Genomic DNA, 18,830 nt, shown 5'->3' with positions numbered 1-18,830 from the left:
GAAATTTGTGTCACGAATTTCTGCCTCATATGTCATGTTCTTCATTACAATATTATACCAACTCCACTGTGAATGTATTGGCCCTACAACTGTACGCACACTATACCCTTAAAGCACATTCAGAGCACATTTCCCTCCCTAAAGAATTCTGGGCCCTGTATTTGACCCCTCACAGAGTTATAATTCCCAGCAACCCTTAACAAATTACAGTGTCCAGTATTCTTTGAGTGGAACTGTAGCACCCTGCTTGTGGTTAACGCTTAGCTGGAATGAAATATTCAACGCAGCAATAGAGAAATTAAAATAGTAATTTATTTGTCAGACAAATAAATATGAGGCACAGTGGTATATGGTTACCAAGCTCTGGCCTGGCCTCTTGCCATTCTGGCCAGCACTTATATTTCCTTAATCCAGCCCCCTTGCTCCTCCTGTGGCTGCCTCTGTCCAATCAGCCTGGTTGAAATTCCTATTGGCTGTTTGCTAGAACCAATCACAAAAGATACACCCATTTCCTCTTGCCCTTTTATGGAAATCAAAAAGCTATATATTCTTCTATCTATAAATGACAAATAAGTAGTAATATATCTTACATGTGTCTCAACAAGGAATCTTAATTACCAGCTCACCTCTTGCCCTCCTTGCCCTATTGCCTTCCAAAACAGATGATTAATCTTGAATTTTTATCTTAAGCATATGTCAAGGATTGAGTTCACATCAACATTGAGAGATCTCCTTCATTTGAAGGTTTCTAAACAAAAGGCCTGACAACCATATATCAGGAGTGCTCGATTGGCGTCTTCTGTCTGGCAAGGGGGGCTGGTGGCTGACTTAATTTCAGGATAGTTACAACTCTTACAACTATATGAAATAAGAATCTAGCATTTCTTAAATCCTTTGCATAATTATATTTAAACTAATATATTTAATACATAAATAACCTTTTAAAAGGAAAAGAAATCTTAAAAGGATATTAGTTTAAGAAAGAAACAGCTTTAGAAAAGACTTCCCAGAAAATGTTCTGTTTCTGCCAGCCAGACCAGTTGCTTTTTCACTGCTCTTGACCTTTTTTAACCTTAGGAAGAAGATATGGCTCATTTTACTATTTATCCACTCTTAATTTGTAGGGTCAGTGTAACCTTGGCTGTCAGCCTGTAATTCCCTTTTTACGACTTTGAGAATTGTTTTCTGCTATAAATCAGGGGGGCCCCTTGTCTAGGAGAAAAACATTGCCAAGGTTCTTCTAGGCAGCTGGTCTTCTGCCTGGCATAAAACATTTTAAGCTCATTTTTAAAATACAAGCCCTGATTAAACATATAAGCTTTAATAAAAATGCAAGCTTATGATTAGATGCCTCAGAACCATGTGCTTCAAAGGTGTAGTGCGTGGGGAAGGAGGCATGGAACTAAGAGTGCAGATCAGTGGCTGCCATCCTTTAGGGACTCATGGGAACATATACAGACTGAGGAAGCTTCTCACTACAAACATTGCAAGTAAGTGCACACCACAACCCATTCTACTGGCTAAATAGAAGGCTTCTTTCAAGTCCAAACCTCTGGATGACCCTACTCAGCAGTTTCATGTAACTATTAAACAACATGGGAGATAAAATTGGACCCTGAGAAACCCCACATTGAAGGCTCCATGGAGCTGAACAGTACTCCCCAAACACCTGGAAATGACCATCCAAGTAGGGCCAGAACCACTGCAAAGCAGTGCCACCCACTCCTAACCCAAACAGCCACTCCAGAAGGATACCATGGTTAGTGGTATCAAAAACCACAGACAGGTTGAGGGAATTCACAGGGACACATTTCCCCTGTCTCTCTCCTGACAGAGGTCCACATATTGGATGGCCAAAACAGTTTCTCTGCCAAAATTGGGCCTAAACCCCAATGGAAATGGACCTAGAAAATCACTTTCTTCCCAAAGTGCCTGGATCTGGCCTGCAACCACATGCTCGAGAACCTTGCCCAAGAAAGAGAGATGAGCAACTGGCTGGTAACTGCTTAGATTTTCCAATTCCAGGGAGGGTTTATTGAGGAGTAGTTTTACCACTGCCTCCTTCAAGCAGACAGGGACCACCCCCTCTCTTAAGGAGGCATTAATCACCCCCTGGCCCAGCCAGCTGTCATCACCCTGTTAGTTTTTATCAGCAGTGAGTTGCAAGGGTCCACAGTGCAAGTAGTCACCCTGACCCTTCCAAGCACCTTGTCCATTTCCTCGAGGTTTATATCCATGTCCCCTGCACCGTGATCTATGCCAGTGGTTTTCAACCAGTGTGCTGTGGCACCCTGGAGCACCTTGAATGATTGTCAGGGGTGCTATGGGCAACACTGGCCTCTGTCCCTCTTTTCTTCCCTCCTTCCTCTGATGCCTTCTCATGTCTCTGCCTCCTGAAGGCTTTCACAGCTGTTTATTGCAGCAGTCCTGGCTATAAGCTCTGCAGGCGAATGGTGCCTCTGGGAGTCAGCTCACAGACCAGGGACAACAGCAGCAGCTGCTGCCCGGAAGACTCCCAAGGAGAGGGGAGAGGAGAAGAGGCTGAAGGGACACTCCACAAGGGAGGGTGTTTGAAAAAGGGTGAGAGGCTGCCAGCTCTGCAGGCAAGGGGTGGCATAACTGGGTTCCTGAGCCTCATAGGGGTGACAGAGATTGGATAAGGAAGCCATGGACTCAAAAAGGTTGAAAACCTCTGATCTATGCCCACAATCCTCAAAGCATTTGGTGGGCATGAAAATTACTGAAGTCAATATAGGAGCATGCTTGAACTTATTCACACTCTGTATCGTCAAGGAAGCCTGAAACTGTTTCTAGCATTAGCAGTTCCTTGTTTTGATGTTGCTGCATTGCGTCACCATAACAACTTCAGCATAACCAAATACTGTAGTCCTTTCGGATCATAGTATGCTGGCGAAACAGATTGGAGTGCCCATAAATAAACCTTGCATTGTTTTCCAAAAGAGGCAAAGTCAGTGCTACAGCAGGTGGGATTGCATCCAGAAAGTGAGTGCTTTGCATATACAATTACTCATGAGAAATAAGTCCGATTTTGTTCCCGCTTATTTGCACATAGCAACATAACATTTTCAAGCAAAGACATTGGACCACAAACTCTTGAACAACGAGAAAGATTTATAGCTGACTTAATTTGTTTGGTTTCCAGTCAGGCAGTGATACTTCTGTTTCAGTTCAAAATTTGTGTGGATCTTATCTAAAGCTTTAAAAAGTGAGCAAACAACATCTGCTGATACCAAAGTGGTACTTGTTTTCTATAAACTATCTGTGAGGAATAATTTTTAAAGAAAGGTTTGCACTAGTGATTAAGGAAGCTTGCAAGTGTGTTTACTGTATTAAAAAGTAATTTCTTTACCAGTGTACAATTAATTGCATTTTATATCTATATATGTTCTTAATATTGGTTCATATGTAGCTGCATGTACATATGAAATAATGAATTTGACAGTAAAACATCAGAGAAGTGAAATATAATGGGACGAGATAAATGAGTGACAAATGAGCCCACTATGTTCTGTTACCAGGTGGAAAGAGTTTTAAAGGAGCCCAGTATAAAAAGCACTCCAAGTTGTATCCAGACTTATAGTGAGGCATCTAATCATAAGCCTGCATTTTTATTAAAGCTTATATGTTTAATCAGGGCCTGTATCTTAAAAAGCTTAAAGATTTTCAAATGTTTTATGCCAGGCAGAAGACCAGCTGCCTAAGAACCTTGGCAAAATGTTTTTACTCCTAGACAAGGGGGCCCCCTGATTTATAGCAGAAAACAATTCTCAAAGTCGTAAAAAGGGAATTACAGGCTGAGAGCCAAGGTTACACTGACCCTACAAATTAAGGGTTGATAAATAGTAAAATGAGCCATATCTTCTTCCTAAGGTTAAAAAGGTCAAGAGCAGTGAAAAAGACAACTGGCTTGGCTGGCAGAAAGAGAACATTTTTGGGAAGTCTTTTCTAAAGCTGTTTCTTTCTTAAACTAAGATCCTTTTAAGATTTCTTTTCCTTTTAAAAGGTTATTTATGTATTAAATATATTAGCTTAAATATAATTATGCAAAGGATTTAAGAAATGCTAGATTCTTATTTCATATAGTTGTAAGAGTTGTAACTATCCTGAAATTAAGTCAGCCACCAGCCCCCCTTGTCAGACAGGAGACGCCATCGAGCACTCCTGATATATGGTTGTCAGACCTTTTGTTTAGAAACCTTCAAATGAAGGAGATCTCTCAATGTTGATGTGAACTCAAAATCCTTGACATATGTTTAAGATAAAAATTCAAGATTAACCATCTGTTTTGGAAGGCAATAGGGCAAGGAGGGCAAGAGGTGAGCTGGTAATTAAGATTCCTTGTTGAGACACATGTAAGATATATTACTACTTATTTGTCATTTATAGATAGAAGAATATATAGCTTTTTGATTTCCATAAAAGGGCAAAAGGAAATGGGTGTATCTTTTGTGATTGGTTCTAGCAAACAGCCAATAGGAATTTCAACCAGGCTGATTGGACAGAGGCAGCCACAGGAGGAGCAAGGGGGCTGGATTAAGGAAATATAAGTGCTGGCCAGAATGGCAGGAGGCCAGGCCAGAGCTTGGTAACCATATACCACTGTGCCTCATATTTATTTGTCTGACAAATAAATTATTATTTTAATTTCTCTATTGCTGCGTTGAATATTTCATTCCAGCTAAGTGTTAACCACAAGCAGGGTGCTACAATAGTGCAATCCCATCCATGTCTATTCAGTAGCAAATTCCACTGAATTCACTAGGGTAACTTTAAGGGAATCCTTAAATGTTTATGAATGGGTTTGCAAACAATGTAGTTAAGCAATCAGGTAATGTGGCTAAGTAGGGACGCGGGTGGCACTGTGGGTTAAACCACAGAGCCTAGGGCTTGCCGATCGGAAGATCGGCGGTTTGAACCCCCGTGATGGGGTGAGCTCCCGTTGCACGGTCCCTGCTCCTGCCAACCTAACAGTTTGAAAGCACGTCAAAGTGCAAGTAGATTAATAGGTACCGCTCTGGTGGGAAGGTAAACGGCATTTCCGTGTGCTGCTCTGGTTCGCCAGAAGCGGCTTAGTCATGCTGGCCACATGACCTGGAAGCTGTATGCCGGCTACCTTGGCCAATAAAGCGAGATGAGTGCCACAACCCCAGAGTCGGTCACGACTGGACCTAATGGTCAGGGGTCCCTTTACCTTTACCTAATGTGGCTAGGTAGGCAGCAAGTTAAAATGCCTTGCTCCAAGACTACTAACGGGTATCTGGAAATGAAAGTTGTATTGAAAACTAGGACATTTTCTTCTGAGTAAACATGCTTATTATGACCTGTGACGATACTACATTGGCTGTCTATTTGTTTCCAAGCACAATTCAAAGTGCTAGCTTTGACCTATAAAACCCATACTCACACCCACAACACCATACATTAAAAACCTTTCCCCAAAGAATCCTGGGAACTGTAGTTTGCCCTGGGCACTGGGCACTGTAGCTCTTGTGGGCAAACTAGTTTTCGGGGGGAGTGTTATCCAGAATGCCTTGTTTATTCAGAACATCTATTACATCCCTACCAATCTGGGAGTGCAATGCACTTCCTATAGAAATCAGTGGCCAAGCTTCCATTGACACGAATGGATACACATTTACCCAGTTCTATCTTTTCCTCTGATCTATTTCATCATTTAATGTGCTACAATCTCTTATTGCCTCACTGAAGTTTCTTAAGCAATGTTATCAATGATTCTGATCAACAAAATATACTTTGCAAGAGCTTTTATTGCTAGATTAAAGCAAGTCTCCATGTGAGAGAACAGCATTAATTAATGTCAGTAAGAGCCAAACTAGATGCAACACAGGAGGTGTATAATCACATCTCCTGATGTCTTTCTTTGTTGCTTAGGAGCAGCTGTGTGAGAGCAACAGAACTCAGATTTGAGCTGTAGCATGACGGAGCGAGGTATTTACGCATCTCTTTGCACTGTTTGTTCACTTTAAATTGTCCTGTATTTAACCAGGGTGCGAGCAGGGAGACCAATATCCATATTTTACAGCTACCCATGTTGTACAAAAGAAACGAGTGTATTAAGACTTACCAGCACCACAGAACAAAATATATTGTATATTGTACAATGAGCATACTAAGGAAAGTAGCTCACAAGCCATACATGTTCCTTTGCCTCAGTTTGTGTGTGTGGCCTTAACCCAAACTTGAATTCTGCTTTGTTTAGCTGGAAGAGCACCACCTAAGGCGAATGTCATCACTTCTCCATCCATCCAGAGTGACAGAAACACCTCACAGAGAGCCACTCCTTTACGTCTCCTCAACAGTGGATGGTCACATCTTATGTGTTGGCCAAGATGGATTGGTTTCCATTTGGAGTGCAAACTTAAAACTGAAGAAAACCTCTCTGATTCTTGTGAGTTTAAGAAGTGAGGTATTATTTAAAGACTGATATTTATTGATAATAGGTGTAAGATCTTCCTACTGAGGCTAAAATGAAAAGGAGATTGCTTTTCTGCTGTCCTAACAATCATTATCATTCTCTCCCAACACATTCACTCATGACTGTATTTCTCAAAATGATGTCAGCCAAGTATAACTGTGATGAAATTAACTCTGTCAAATGTATATATGCTTGTCTCTACACCGAACCAGACAGATTAAAGGATGATATGAGTTATGTGGGTCTATGGTATCGTCTAAGGCAGCCTTTCTCAACCTTCGGTCCTCAGATGTTGTTGGACTACAGCTCCCATCATCCCTGAGCACTGGTCATGCTAGCTTGGGATGATGGGAATTGTAGTACAACAACACCTGGGTTGAAAAAATCTGGTTTAAGGAGCCAAAAGGTTGAGCTCTGTGAAATAAGAGAAGTATTTTAGCAGACCCTGAGCTGGTAAATCCACAAAGGTTTGGGAGCATACCACTTATGTTCTTAACGTTCTGCCAAAGGATCGAGTCAAACACATGCATGCACAGAGGCTGACGTGCAAAAGTATTCATATGCCTGTTGCTAACAAAAGGTGCTGCCTTCATTCTGAAAATTGTGGGATAACCAGCCTCATATAACCACCATGCTTAAATGTAATTAATGCATCAAGGGGTTAAGGCCATTGACTAAGTTGTTCTGCCAGACTTAGCTCACCTTGGGAGGCACTAGGTAATCAAGCCTTTGTTTCCCCTCACTCTACCTGAGAAGCACAGCATGTGAAGATGCTAAGCTGGAGCAATCATGGCTCTAACAAGCCACTCAAGTTCCTATACCAACAATTTAGGAACTTTCACTACTGTAACCAAGCCAAGTTTTACTGCCTGTGCAACTTTTTCTGAATGCTGTATAGAAAAGTACACGAATCTGACCTTTGGAGAGTTTGTAAGTAAACTATTTATAATTCACCAAACATGTGGTCTTTTTCTATACTAGGGGAAGTTTTGAAACTCACAAAAGAATAACAGCCTATATTTTCACACTTTACTTTGCTGCATGTTTTGTGATTTTAAACTTCAGCTGAGGTTCTGTCACCAAATAATACTTGCCCCAAACCTGGACCCTGGCATCCAAGGAATTCTCCTTTATGTATTTATTTTTTCCACAGCACAAAAAAAGGACAATGGGTATTTGTTTCAGAAGGATTAATAAAAGGCAGAAAAGAGGAAAAAGTGAGGAAACGGGGTGGGTGGGTGGAGATGCATATAAAACAGGAAACAGAGAACAATAAATTATCAAGCAAGTCAGAAAGTAATTTTTTTAAAAAACCAGGGACATTAATGAGGAACTCCACAGTGTGAAACATTTTGTGTGTATTTCCATAAGTGAATGGATTATGAACATATGCAATGAATGGGCAATCTCTGTTTAGCTAAATAAATCAATGCATTTTAAAATTCAGTTGGCCAAGAGGGCAGCCAACACCTGTCTGCCCCCTTAAGTAGGCTGAGGGTGGGCTGCTCGCAGCTCCAAGCCCCAGCCAGTGATTGTGTGACCGGCTACTGCCTGCCCTTACCCGAGGGTCCAATGCAGCTGGAGGTGGGCAGTGTCAGCCATCCCGTCCCCACACCTGGAAGATGGCAGCCTCTCTGAACCCACTACTGCTGCGCCATGTGGGAATGCCCACCCAGCCAGACTCCCAGGATATTTTACTCTGTTAAAAGTAGCAATTACTCCCAGTAAGACTTTGAACTATTTTCTTCTTTATTTGGAGATTTCCTGTGCCATAGTTTGAGAGTTCCCTGTTCGATTAACATTTTTATGTGCTCATTGTAAGCTGCAACTGCTTTTAACTTGTAACCAGCAACCAAGTTTTTTCATAGGTTGTTACATGCAGGGCTTTCTTATTGCTGCTGCTTCCATTAGCCTCTGGCCTGGTTCAAATATAATGCTAAACCACAGTGTGTTTGAATCAGGGGGAAAAGGCATGTTAAAGCACTGTAGTCTGTTAATTTGGCTGTATTTTGGGGAGTGCCAGGCCATTTTTTCTGCTGGATTCTGCCCCACAACTTCTTAGACTCGGCAGCTGAATGATGCACATCTGCTGCTAAATGAGAAGGTAGTGGCACATCCCCAGGCTCCAGTGGCTGACACATGGTTTTAGTAAACTACAGTGGTACCTCTGGTTACGTACTTAATGCGTTCTGGAGGTCCATTCTTAACCTGAAACTGTTCTTAACCTGAAGCACCACTTTAGCTAATGGGGCCTCCTGCTGCCGCCGCGCCGCCGGAGCACGATTTCTGTTCTCATCTCTTAGCAGAGTCTGTAACCTGAAGCGTATGTAACCTGAAGCGTATGTAACCTGAGGTACCACTGTATTATTCATTAAACCATGACTTTGTGTTCTATACAAACCTAGCCCAGCGCCTTAACTATGGTTGATATGTTTCAGTTTAGATCAGACTTTTGACCATGTTCTCTTTTGGAATCTAGGATGAAAATGAAAACAAAGTACAAAACAGGAGACTAAAGTGGGTTTCCGACTCTATTTTAATGGCCCATTACAACAAGCTAATTATTGGAACCTGGTACGTAGTCAATTTCTGGGTTTCTAAGTATGATGGATATGCTACTACCATTTGAAAAGTGTCACAGAAATTTCACAAATTTGTTCATATTTATATAAAATATGAACATATATGCAATTGTGATACTAGATGGAGATGGCGAGCTATAGTAAATTCAATGCATTTTTCAAAACAATTAAAAAAAAAGGATTTTCACAGTGTTTTAAACATGTGTGTAGATTCCACCCGAGCCTCTGTGAGTCTGCTTCAGAATAAGTGGCCTGTAGGCCCCTGGCCTCTTAAGTGAGATGGGCGCACAACCCCAGAGTCTGTCAAGACTGGCCCGTACGGGCAGGGGTACCTTTACCTTTACCTTTAGGTATTTCAGTGTTAATTCACTGCAGGAGCATACCTGTGGTGTTAGTGCTGACATTTTGGATTTTTCTACTTATATGGTTGATTTCAATATCGCAGCACCCATTTCAGAAACATGGAGATTCAGGAGCGAAATGGTGTTGGAGTCTCTTGGAGTTCTGTGGCAAACCAGGAATCTTTTCTCATCCACACTCCTTGCCCTTTAGACATCTATTATAATTCAGCTGATGTCAAGTAAAGAAAACAAATTATTGTTGTTTAATGAATGCTTAATCTGAATCCACCATAAAATACAAAATGAATCTGTTGAGTTTTGTCTAACACAAGAACTAAAACAAGCTGTTTTTAAATCAAAGGTGGAGTGAAAATTGTAGTTTATTAACATCAACTGGCATTAAAAAGCAACATTTATTGGACTTTAAAAGTGTTTAATCAACATTGTGTTTTACAGTAACAGAGAGCTACGACTCTATGAGCTGTCCAACTTGGAACCGTATTGCCAAATTGTGGCCCTTGAAACAATGCCTCTGTGTTTGGATTACAGGTATAGTTTGGACTCAACAGTCTTAACCAAATTACATCCACCCCACCCCCCCAGTTTATATACCTTTCCCGTGAATATAGAAGAAAGAAGACATATAGTTATTTTTTTATTTCTACCATTTCCTATATTATATTGAGCTCAGATGAGACTAAAACCTATTTAGGAGCAGAAATTAACGCCATCTGATTAACTGCAGTTCTTACTCTGTTCTAAGAGCAATGGAAAAACATGCAATCCAACTGCCTCTGTTTACCAGGGACAGCCTGTCCTTTCTTTGCCTGTCCCAGTTTTTCTCCTCTTTTATGCTTCTGGGGACTCTGCTATACAGCTGCAAATAAAATGTTTTAAGTGTGTTGTAAAGTGCAATATACAAATGTGACACTAGGTGACGATGGTGAGGTATGGCAAATTCAATATATTTTTCAAAACGTTTTTTAAAAAAAGCATTTTCACAGCGTTTTTTAAATACGTGTGTGGATTCCACCATGGAGCTGCCTTGTTTAAAATTTCATTCATGGAAGATCTTCAGGGTCCAGCTCTGCCCCGCCAGCATTTCTAGAAGTTAGACCTCAGAGCGGGGGAATAGACCCATCTTGGCTTTTGTACACATGTATTTATTTATTCATTGCATTTGTATTCTTCCTTTTCTCCAAGGAGCTATGTATTAGCTATGATCAGGGTAGAATCTTTATTTGAACAAATTACAGACAGACTGTATAATGCTTTTTCTTCTTGTTTAAAGTGTTCGGGGAGAAGGTGAATGCGTGATATCATATGGTGATGAGCAGGTATGTTGATAAGGTCTGGTATGTTTTAATTCAGATATAAACTGAGAAAATGGCACAGCTGGAATTTACTGAGTTTTGCAGTTTGCTCCTAAGAAAGGTATCCACAATTTGTAAAAGTGAAACACAGAAAATATAGATTTAAATATAATCAGAGATATTTTTTGCTGTTGGGCATTCACTGCATCCTCCTCCTGTTCTTTTAAAAGGTAAAGGTAAATGTACCCCTGACCATTAGGTCCAGTTGCGGACGACTCTGGGGTTGCGGCGCTCATCTCGCTTTATTGGCCAAGGGAGCCAGCGTACAGCTTCCGGGTCATGTGGCCAGCATGACTAAGCCGCTTCTGGCGAACCAGAGCAGCGCACAGAAACACCATTTACCTTCCCGCCGGAGCGGTACCTATTTATCTACTTGCACTTTGACGTGCTTTCGAACTGCTAGGTGGGCAGGAGCTGGGACCCAACAATGGGAGCTCAGCCAGTCACGGGGATTCGAACCGCCAACCTTCTGGTCGGCAAGCCCTAGGCTCAGTGGTTTAGACCACAGCGCCACCCACTGTTCTTTTAACCAATAGTTAAAAATCACCTTAGGCGTATGTTGTAGTGGTAATAATGCTGATTATAAATCTGGGTACTGATATGGTGGCATTCTGTTCAATACAGGGCTGTGTTAATATCCTATTGATCAGTTCTGTGGCAGAAACACTGAGGTACGTGACAGTTGACCAGGCCTATGTGAATTTTAACACAAAGTGTTACACTATTCCCAGGCAATCTTTCATCATCTCTGGCATCTCCAGAGATGAGAAAGACTGGGAAAGACTGTAGTCTAAAATGCTGGAGAGCCTCTACCAGTCTGTGTGGACAATATTGAGGTAGATACACCATGCCTTGTTTCAGAAATGGCTTCCCTGTACTGTAGTCCTTTTAAAAAAATAAAATGGTCATACCCACACCATACATTTAAAGCAAATGACTTAACCTAAAGAACTATGGGAACTGTAGTTTCTAAGGGTATAGGAATTGTAGCTTCGTGAACTAAACTTCCCAGGATTATTTGGAGGAGGGGGTCCATGTGCTTTAAATGCCCATTAAATGTGTTTTCAATATATGGTGTGGATGTGACCTTCCACTAACATGGCTGCAGTCCACACTGGATGGGTTTGGATGATGTGGAGTCCTCAAAAAAGCATCTGCCCACAGAATGAAGTCCTCTCGTGTGCACTGGTGGAGGAAGAGGAGTGCGGGGGGAGCGCACCGCCCCCGGCAGTGCAATCCCAGTAGGGTATCATCGCGGCTGCTCCCCCACCTGCGCTGGGCACCCCGCCCCCAGGATGTGCGCCTCGCCCCTGCTGGTGGCATACCCCACCCCCAGGATGTGCACCAGCCCCGCCTCCGCCTGCTCTCCACCCCACCCCGGTGCCGAAAAATGAAGCCCCGCCACTGCTCGTGTGGAGCTCCCAATTCTGCCCACCAAAATTGTGGGCTGAAGAATTCCCACCAGCGGTAGCCCATTCTGCAGGTAGGGAGAGTGACAGTTATTTGCATGTTGTTGACACGCTTTCTTAAAGCTCCTTTAAAACAAAACAAAACAAAATCTATTGGGGCATTATTGCATCAAGACAAGCTTTGCGAGAATAATTTCCTAGATTGCTAATTCAGAATAGTATGCTTGGTGGTGAATCCAATATTGTCTGGGTTTCATTCTTCCATCCTAACAATGTGTGTGTGTGTGTGTGTGTGTGTGTGTGTGTGTGTGTGTGTGTTCTGATAGGAATTGGACAAAATATCCACCCGTGGAAGAAATCCCAACCATTTCTGCCAATGCTATTTATGAGCAAGAAAGTATCACCTTCATTCACTGGAAGGTTCATAATGACTGGGTGACAAAGGTAAGACAACTTCAGACATTTGTGCTGTCTTCTACATGTTCAACTACAGTGGTACCTTGGGTTAAGTACTTAATTCGTTCCGGAGGTCCGTTCTTAACCTGAAACTGTTCTTAACCTGAAGCACCACTTTAGCTAATGGGGGCTCCTGCTGCTACTGCGCCGCTGGAGCACAATTTCTGTTCTTATCCTGAAGCAAAGTTCTTAACCTGAAGCACTATTTCTGGGTTACCGGAGTCTGTAACCTGAAGCATATGTAACCTGAAGCGTATGTAACCTGAGATACCACTGTATTATCTTATTTCTGTTAACTGTGAAGGATTCAGACAATTATTTCCCATGACCAGGTGGGTGCAGTTGTTTTCATCTGCTTTGAAGAGGTTTTTGAGGAGTATTCTTATTTCACAATCCCACCATATTATTTGTAAGATCATTTCTGCACAGCACATCTTACCTCACCTCCTTTTGGGAAGGTTGTGCTTCTCCTTGCTTTCCCCAGATTTGACTTTGTTGCTCCATGGTATTTGCCTGGGATATCCTTGGGACACTCTGAATTTCATAGGATTTTCCTTTGCACATTTGCTATTGCAGATTCAATATATCCCTTCTATGGAATCCATCATCTCTAGTTCAAATGATGATTGCACTGCACTGGTTATAGGTAAGTTGGGCATTCTCTAGCAGAATAAACATGTCAGAATTTGAAGTTGAAGTAAGATTTAATAAAAGATAGCAGTCATTTCTCCTTCACTTTTTTTGAAAGAGGATAGTTTATTTTAGTTGATTTCATTGTTATCCAGCCTATCTTCCAAGGAGGTCAGGGCAACAGATGTGCTTTCTTCTGCTCACTCTCTATTTTGTCTTTTCAAAAGCACTTTCTGCGTAGAGTAGCACGAAAGATAGAGACCGACCTAAGGACTCAACCAGAGTCACGTGACTCAAATAGTTGAACAATGTTTTGAACCCAGGTACTCTTGGTTGTAGTCCTCATTCCACTATGTTATTCCTCCCCCAACAAATGTGCAGAAAATTTGTTCATAGGAGCACGAAGAGACGCCTTATACCAAATCAGACACCTGGTTCATCTAGCTCAGTATTGTCAACAGTAATTGGCAGTGGATCTCTATGGTTTCAAGTCAAGAGTGTTTCCCAGCCCTACCTGGAAGCACCCAGCAGTGAACCTGGGAGTAGAGATGGAAGGATCAGTCAGTTTCGTTTCTCTCTGTTTCTCAGTTGCGCACCCCGGAAATGATGTATTTCAGCTTCTGCCTTCTGGAAGAAGGTACAGGGTTATAAAGACTAGGACTAGCCGCCTGAGAAACAGTTTCTATCCAAATGCAATTTTGGTTTTAAACACAGTATAAGATAGTCTCTATGGGAGTATCTTGTATTTAATTATGGGGTATCAGAGTTTTGAGGGGGTTGACCAGGCTGGGATAGCAGGCTTGTTGGTTTTTGAATGTCTGTTGTAGATTTTTTCAGTTTCGTTTGTCTGTATGGGACAATGACAATAAAGAGTATCGTATCGTATCGTATCGTATCGTATCGTATCGTATCGTATGTCTCCCAAATTTAAATTCAGTTGTCCACATTTTTCAGCAATTTGCAGTTTTCCTTCTTAATTGTTTTTCATGAAAATTCACCAGCATTTTAGTGTGAATTTCTCTTAATAAGCACATTTGCACATGAAGTTTTGACTAATGTGCACATTTTTGCAAGCAAGTTCTCTAATATATGCATTTTTGTAAACATTTGTTGCAGAACTGCATTGGATCAATGCAAATTTTGAAGGATAGCTGTGTTTCGGCTTGCATATTATTTTGGAAAGTGTGAATTTGATAGATTTGGCTTTAAATGCACACTGAATCGAATTTCTCCTCCCCGGCGACCTGGAACTTTGCATGGAAAGCATATGCTCTACCACCTGAGCTTACAGCCCTTTCCTAGGAATGGAATCAATTCTCTCTCCACCTCGAGGGCTTTCAGTTTGTCTTCCTTCCCTTCCCATGCAATTCTTCTATTTTCTTGTCACAGGCTATGTTAGCAGAACCAAAAATGTGAAGCATCGCTTGAAAATTCTGATGGGTTCCAGCACTGTCAGCCATAACAAATTTGCCCCAACAGCTACTTCTTCTCCAGCAAGGCGCTTTCAGTGTGATGAATCTGTTTTTAAGGTGCACAAAGGAGTCAAGACCTTTGACTTCTTCAGAGAAAGCAATATTCTTGTGACTGGTGGTTTGGACCGGAATATCCGTCTATGGAACCCTTATGTCCCCGGGTAAATAAAGCTAAAATGGGTTAAAACTTGCCTATTTCTATCCTTTTGCTAGCTGATGGCTTTGAGGTATTTTTTTAAAGCTATCATTATGTTGTTTCAATGCAAACGTTCTTCACAGAAGAGCAAACCTTTAAAGAATAGTTCCAAACCATAATGTGTATATGTGCATGTGTTTGCAACTGCAAGCTCTTATGTTTCAGCCCTAAACATATGTAAAAGTGAAAATACCGGTACTTTCTTGGTAAGTCTTTTGGATGATTCTGTTGTCTATAGAATGTGCATATTGCTTCTACACAGAGTGCATCAGAACAGGGCCCTGCCCTGAGGAGCTTACAATTTAAATAAAAAGAATAAAAAGTGGAGGTAGAGAAGCAGTAGGTGGTTGACTCAATGACAATTAACCTTCCCCGTGACAAAGTGTTATTAGATGGATTTCACACATGCCACCCAAAAGCATATCTGAGGCTCTCTCATGCTATTCATGAGCATATGCGGTGGACAGAAATGCAGTTTTCAATGCACTTTTAAATGGATTGGTGGCTGTGCAGGAGGTATATTCACAATTGCATTTCAACCTTACTGTGAATGGAAGTGCTCATAGCTGTCAACTTTCCCCTTTTTTAAGGGAAATTCCCTTATTCCGAATAGGATTCCTCGCAAGAAAAGGAAAAAGTTGACAGCTATGGGAAGTGCTTTATCTTATTACCGTAATTTTAAAGAAATCTATAGGCTCTCTGATGCTTGATTGCTGAGCAAATTACTCCTAAGTTAACCAAAAATATGTTTGCCACTACACTAGGTGGCCGATTGCAATACTGCGAGGACATACTTCCCCAATTGGTTTCCTATGCATTGCTCATGGCAGTACAAATATTTTCTCAGTTTCTCTGGACAGCACCAGCAAGGTAAGGGTTTTGATCGGCAACAAACTGCTTGGCTTATTACTACTACTACAGTTTGTATACCACCCTTCATCCAAACCCCAGGGCAGTTCACAACAGAAAGATGCAAAATGAGAATACAAAATACATAATACAACAAAAACAAACCAATAAGCCTGACCCACAAACACACAAAAAAGCCATAGAATGTTCATCAGTCAAATGCCTGGTTGAAGAGAAATATTTTTGCCTGGGACCTGAAGATATGTAATGATGGCACCAGGCGAGCCTCCCTAGGGAGAGTATTCCACAAATGCGACAGAATGTCACCATATGACCACATAGCCTGGATTCTGTGGATTGTCTATAATAAATGTGTCTAAGTACGGATCTCTGTGTGCTCTGCCACTGAACTATCGTGCCTCCTCTGCTTGCATCAAACACAGAACAAAACCTGCACATCCCTGCAAAAGTTTCTTCAGTGTGGTATCATATGCAATTGCCATGGTGTCATATGAAATTGCCAGTCATGCTTGTCTCGTGTGCCAGATGGCCTATTCATCCCAAGCAAGGAGTCACTATAATGTCCGGGGTGGGGGCAGAGATGTCACAACTTGGGCAATCAGACACACACTGAAATGTAGATTTGGGCTTTTCTCTCTCTGCGTGGTTTAGATTCCCAGATACAGGATTTTGCAACATACGGTCTACCTAACACCTGAAACCAGCACAGAATGTTTAGTAGTGTCAGAGTCAGTGATCAGTGCTAAAAAGTAGAAGGAAGGGTGGATGGAGATAATGGTAGCCATAGAATTAAACCTCTGCACAAGCAGCTACCTCTTCCTAGAGGTACAGTTTGCACTTCCAGTGTTGCAATATGGTTGCTTCTCAATTTGCTAGAAAGGAAGTAACAGCGGGAGGCTTCCTTAGGTGTTTGGTGAATCCATTTTTCTCTCACACAATTTTATCCGCATGTGTTATTGAACAGCCACTAAGTGCTAATAGGTCTTATCAGTCACGAAGAATGGCAAATCGCTGTTTTCACTTGTAAGATTTCACTTTTCTGAAAGTTCTGCCTCATGGAACTCAAAATCTTAATGTCTTAATACCTGGGAAAGAATCAGGGGAGATATATTTATATACTGTGACAATCTCAGGAGATAACTGGGCTGGTCAATTTATTTTTTCAATCATTTGCCATGGGACAGTTTTTGTGCTATCAGGGTAATAGATTTGTGATATGGGTGACAGTTTTTCTGAACTTGTATATTTCTTCTCAAAGGTCTGGGATATTGAAGACCATTCCTGCCTCCTCACAGTCATGCCCAAAGCCAGCCAAATCAGAGGGGAGATGGAAGCCTGCTACTTTTCACCCGACTTGCGAGCCCTTTATGTTGCAGCTGAAACTTTTGGGCTCCTACAATTTCAATATAAGTAGGCAAACAATATACCAATCTGCTGTAGACATGGGGTCAAGCACAATCTATGCATAGTTTCTCCTATGGGCAGTGCATTTGAATGTTACTACATAAAATCAAATGGGTGGTGACCAATACATTGCTCCATGCAGAAGAGACATCAAAAACACATACGTTATGCAAGCACTAACTTGAACAGCATTATTTAAACCAAAAATTTACTATAGAGCAGGGTTTCCTAAACTTGGGTCTCCATCTGTTTTTGGACTATGGTTCCCATCACCTCTGTCCTGCTAGTTAGGGATGATGGAGATTGTAGTCCAAAAACAGCTGGATACCCAAGTTTGGAAAACCCTGCTCTAGAGCAAGGCCCACCACCGCCACTGCCTGTGATTCTCGTTTTGACACTTGAAGTGGTCAAAACAGCACAAGCAAATAAGAAGTCCTGATTATGACCCCACGTGTATCTCTCTTGGATTTAGATAAAAGCAGGATCAGATATTTTCCTAGTCATGTAGTTCTCTAAGACATGGCATTAAGAGAACTGTAAGTGCCTGCCCTGGAAAATGTATTCAGATTAAAACATGCCCATATGCAGGCCATTTTCAGATGACTGGTTTGTGATGAAACAGTGCCCTCCTTTACCCCTTCTCTCCTCCTGCTGCAAATCCTTGTTTGCATGAAGCCAGACTTTTCTGTTGCATCTGAAACAGGGAGCTCTGGGTGAGTGTTAGTATACAAACCAGAAAAGTGAATTGTTAACTGTCATTAAGGCAGAGTGTCCCCAGTTTGGATGTAGCAGGAGACTCTGGTTTAATGCACATCAGGAGCTTCACACTAAAGCTGGGTCACCTATCCATGGCACTCATGCACAGCTTCATAAATCATGGTTTATGAACCCTGGGATAATCATCTGAACACAGTCCCGGTGTACCTCTCCTCTTTGTCATCTTGTGGTGTTACCTTTTTCAGGGAGAATCAGAACCAAGATTCAGGCACATCCCATAACAAGCCTATCTTTTGCTGCCAGTATAACCAGCAACTGCAGCATGTGATTAGTTGCTCAGAAGACTCCGTAAGTAACCCTGAGACTATGACCCAGTTTGTGTGCAACATTCCTGGCCTTGTAAACCATCATTTATTAGCCATAGAATTAGTATTAAGTACACACAGTCCCTCTTTGCCCTTTCTTTTGCCTTGCCTTCCCCTTTGTGCTGGCTTCAGAACATTAATCCTGGCCTCTTTAAAATACAGCTTCTCACTATGTCCAAAACTATGGCTTAATATCAAGTTACTAACTAGGCTTTTACAGCTATGGTTTAAGATCTTGGTTTGTAAACCAACTTTAAGACACAGTGCATCATTTCAGATGTCATGGAGACCTATAACTTCAGCAGACCAGAATCAAAGTGCTGAAGCTGGCACATGAAGGGAAGAGGTGAGGAAAGCAGCAGTGGTGGAGAGCATGTGGGCCTAGGCTATGTATGAAAAGGTCCACCGTGGCAATGCTGCATGAGAACCCTTTCTGGGATTTCTTGCCATACCCAAGTGGCAGCAAGCAGGGCTTGAAAAGCCAACTTTAGGACAAAGAGGTGGATTCTGATGCCTTTACTCCCTGCTGTCCCAGTTCAGGTGAAACTTTTGCATCTT

General features: G+C 41.8%; 1 protein-coding gene across 1 annotated transcript in view; it reads left to right on the top strand.

Annotated features, from left to right (window-relative positions):
* The first annotated feature begins 2,902 nt into the window (after window positions 1-2,902).
* The window catches only part of LOC307223792 (cilia- and flagella-associated protein 337-like), a 33,757-nt gene continuing 17,829 nt past the window's right edge, over window positions 2,903-18,830 (top strand). Inside the window, exons 1-12 of the mRNA XM_079990095.1 lie at window positions 2,903-3,003; window positions 6,242-6,430; window positions 8,937-9,031; window positions 9,837-9,929; window positions 10,672-10,717; window positions 11,378-11,424; window positions 12,489-12,606; window positions 13,195-13,264; window positions 14,638-14,881; window positions 15,681-15,786; window positions 17,045-17,196; window positions 18,153-18,255. Coding sequence (XP_079846221.1) covers window positions 2,905-3,003; window positions 6,242-6,430; window positions 8,937-9,031; window positions 9,837-9,929; window positions 10,672-10,717; window positions 11,378-11,424; window positions 12,489-12,606; window positions 13,195-13,264; window positions 14,638-14,881; window positions 15,681-15,786; window positions 17,045-17,196; window positions 18,153-18,255 — 1,362 coding nt within the window. The 5' untranslated portion in view covers window positions 2,903-2,904. The remainder of the gene's footprint in view (window positions 3,004-6,241; window positions 6,431-8,936; window positions 9,032-9,836; window positions 9,930-10,671; window positions 10,718-11,377; window positions 11,425-12,488; window positions 12,607-13,194; window positions 13,265-14,637; window positions 14,882-15,680; window positions 15,787-17,044; window positions 17,197-18,152; window positions 18,256-18,830) is intronic.

Source organism: Podarcis cretensis, assembly GCF_951804945.1.
Source record: "Podarcis cretensis genome assembly, chromosome: 9".
NCBI lineage: Eukaryota > Metazoa > Chordata > Lepidosauria > Squamata > Lacertidae > Podarcis > Podarcis cretensis.
This window is presented reverse-complemented; position numbering and strand designations above follow the sequence as displayed.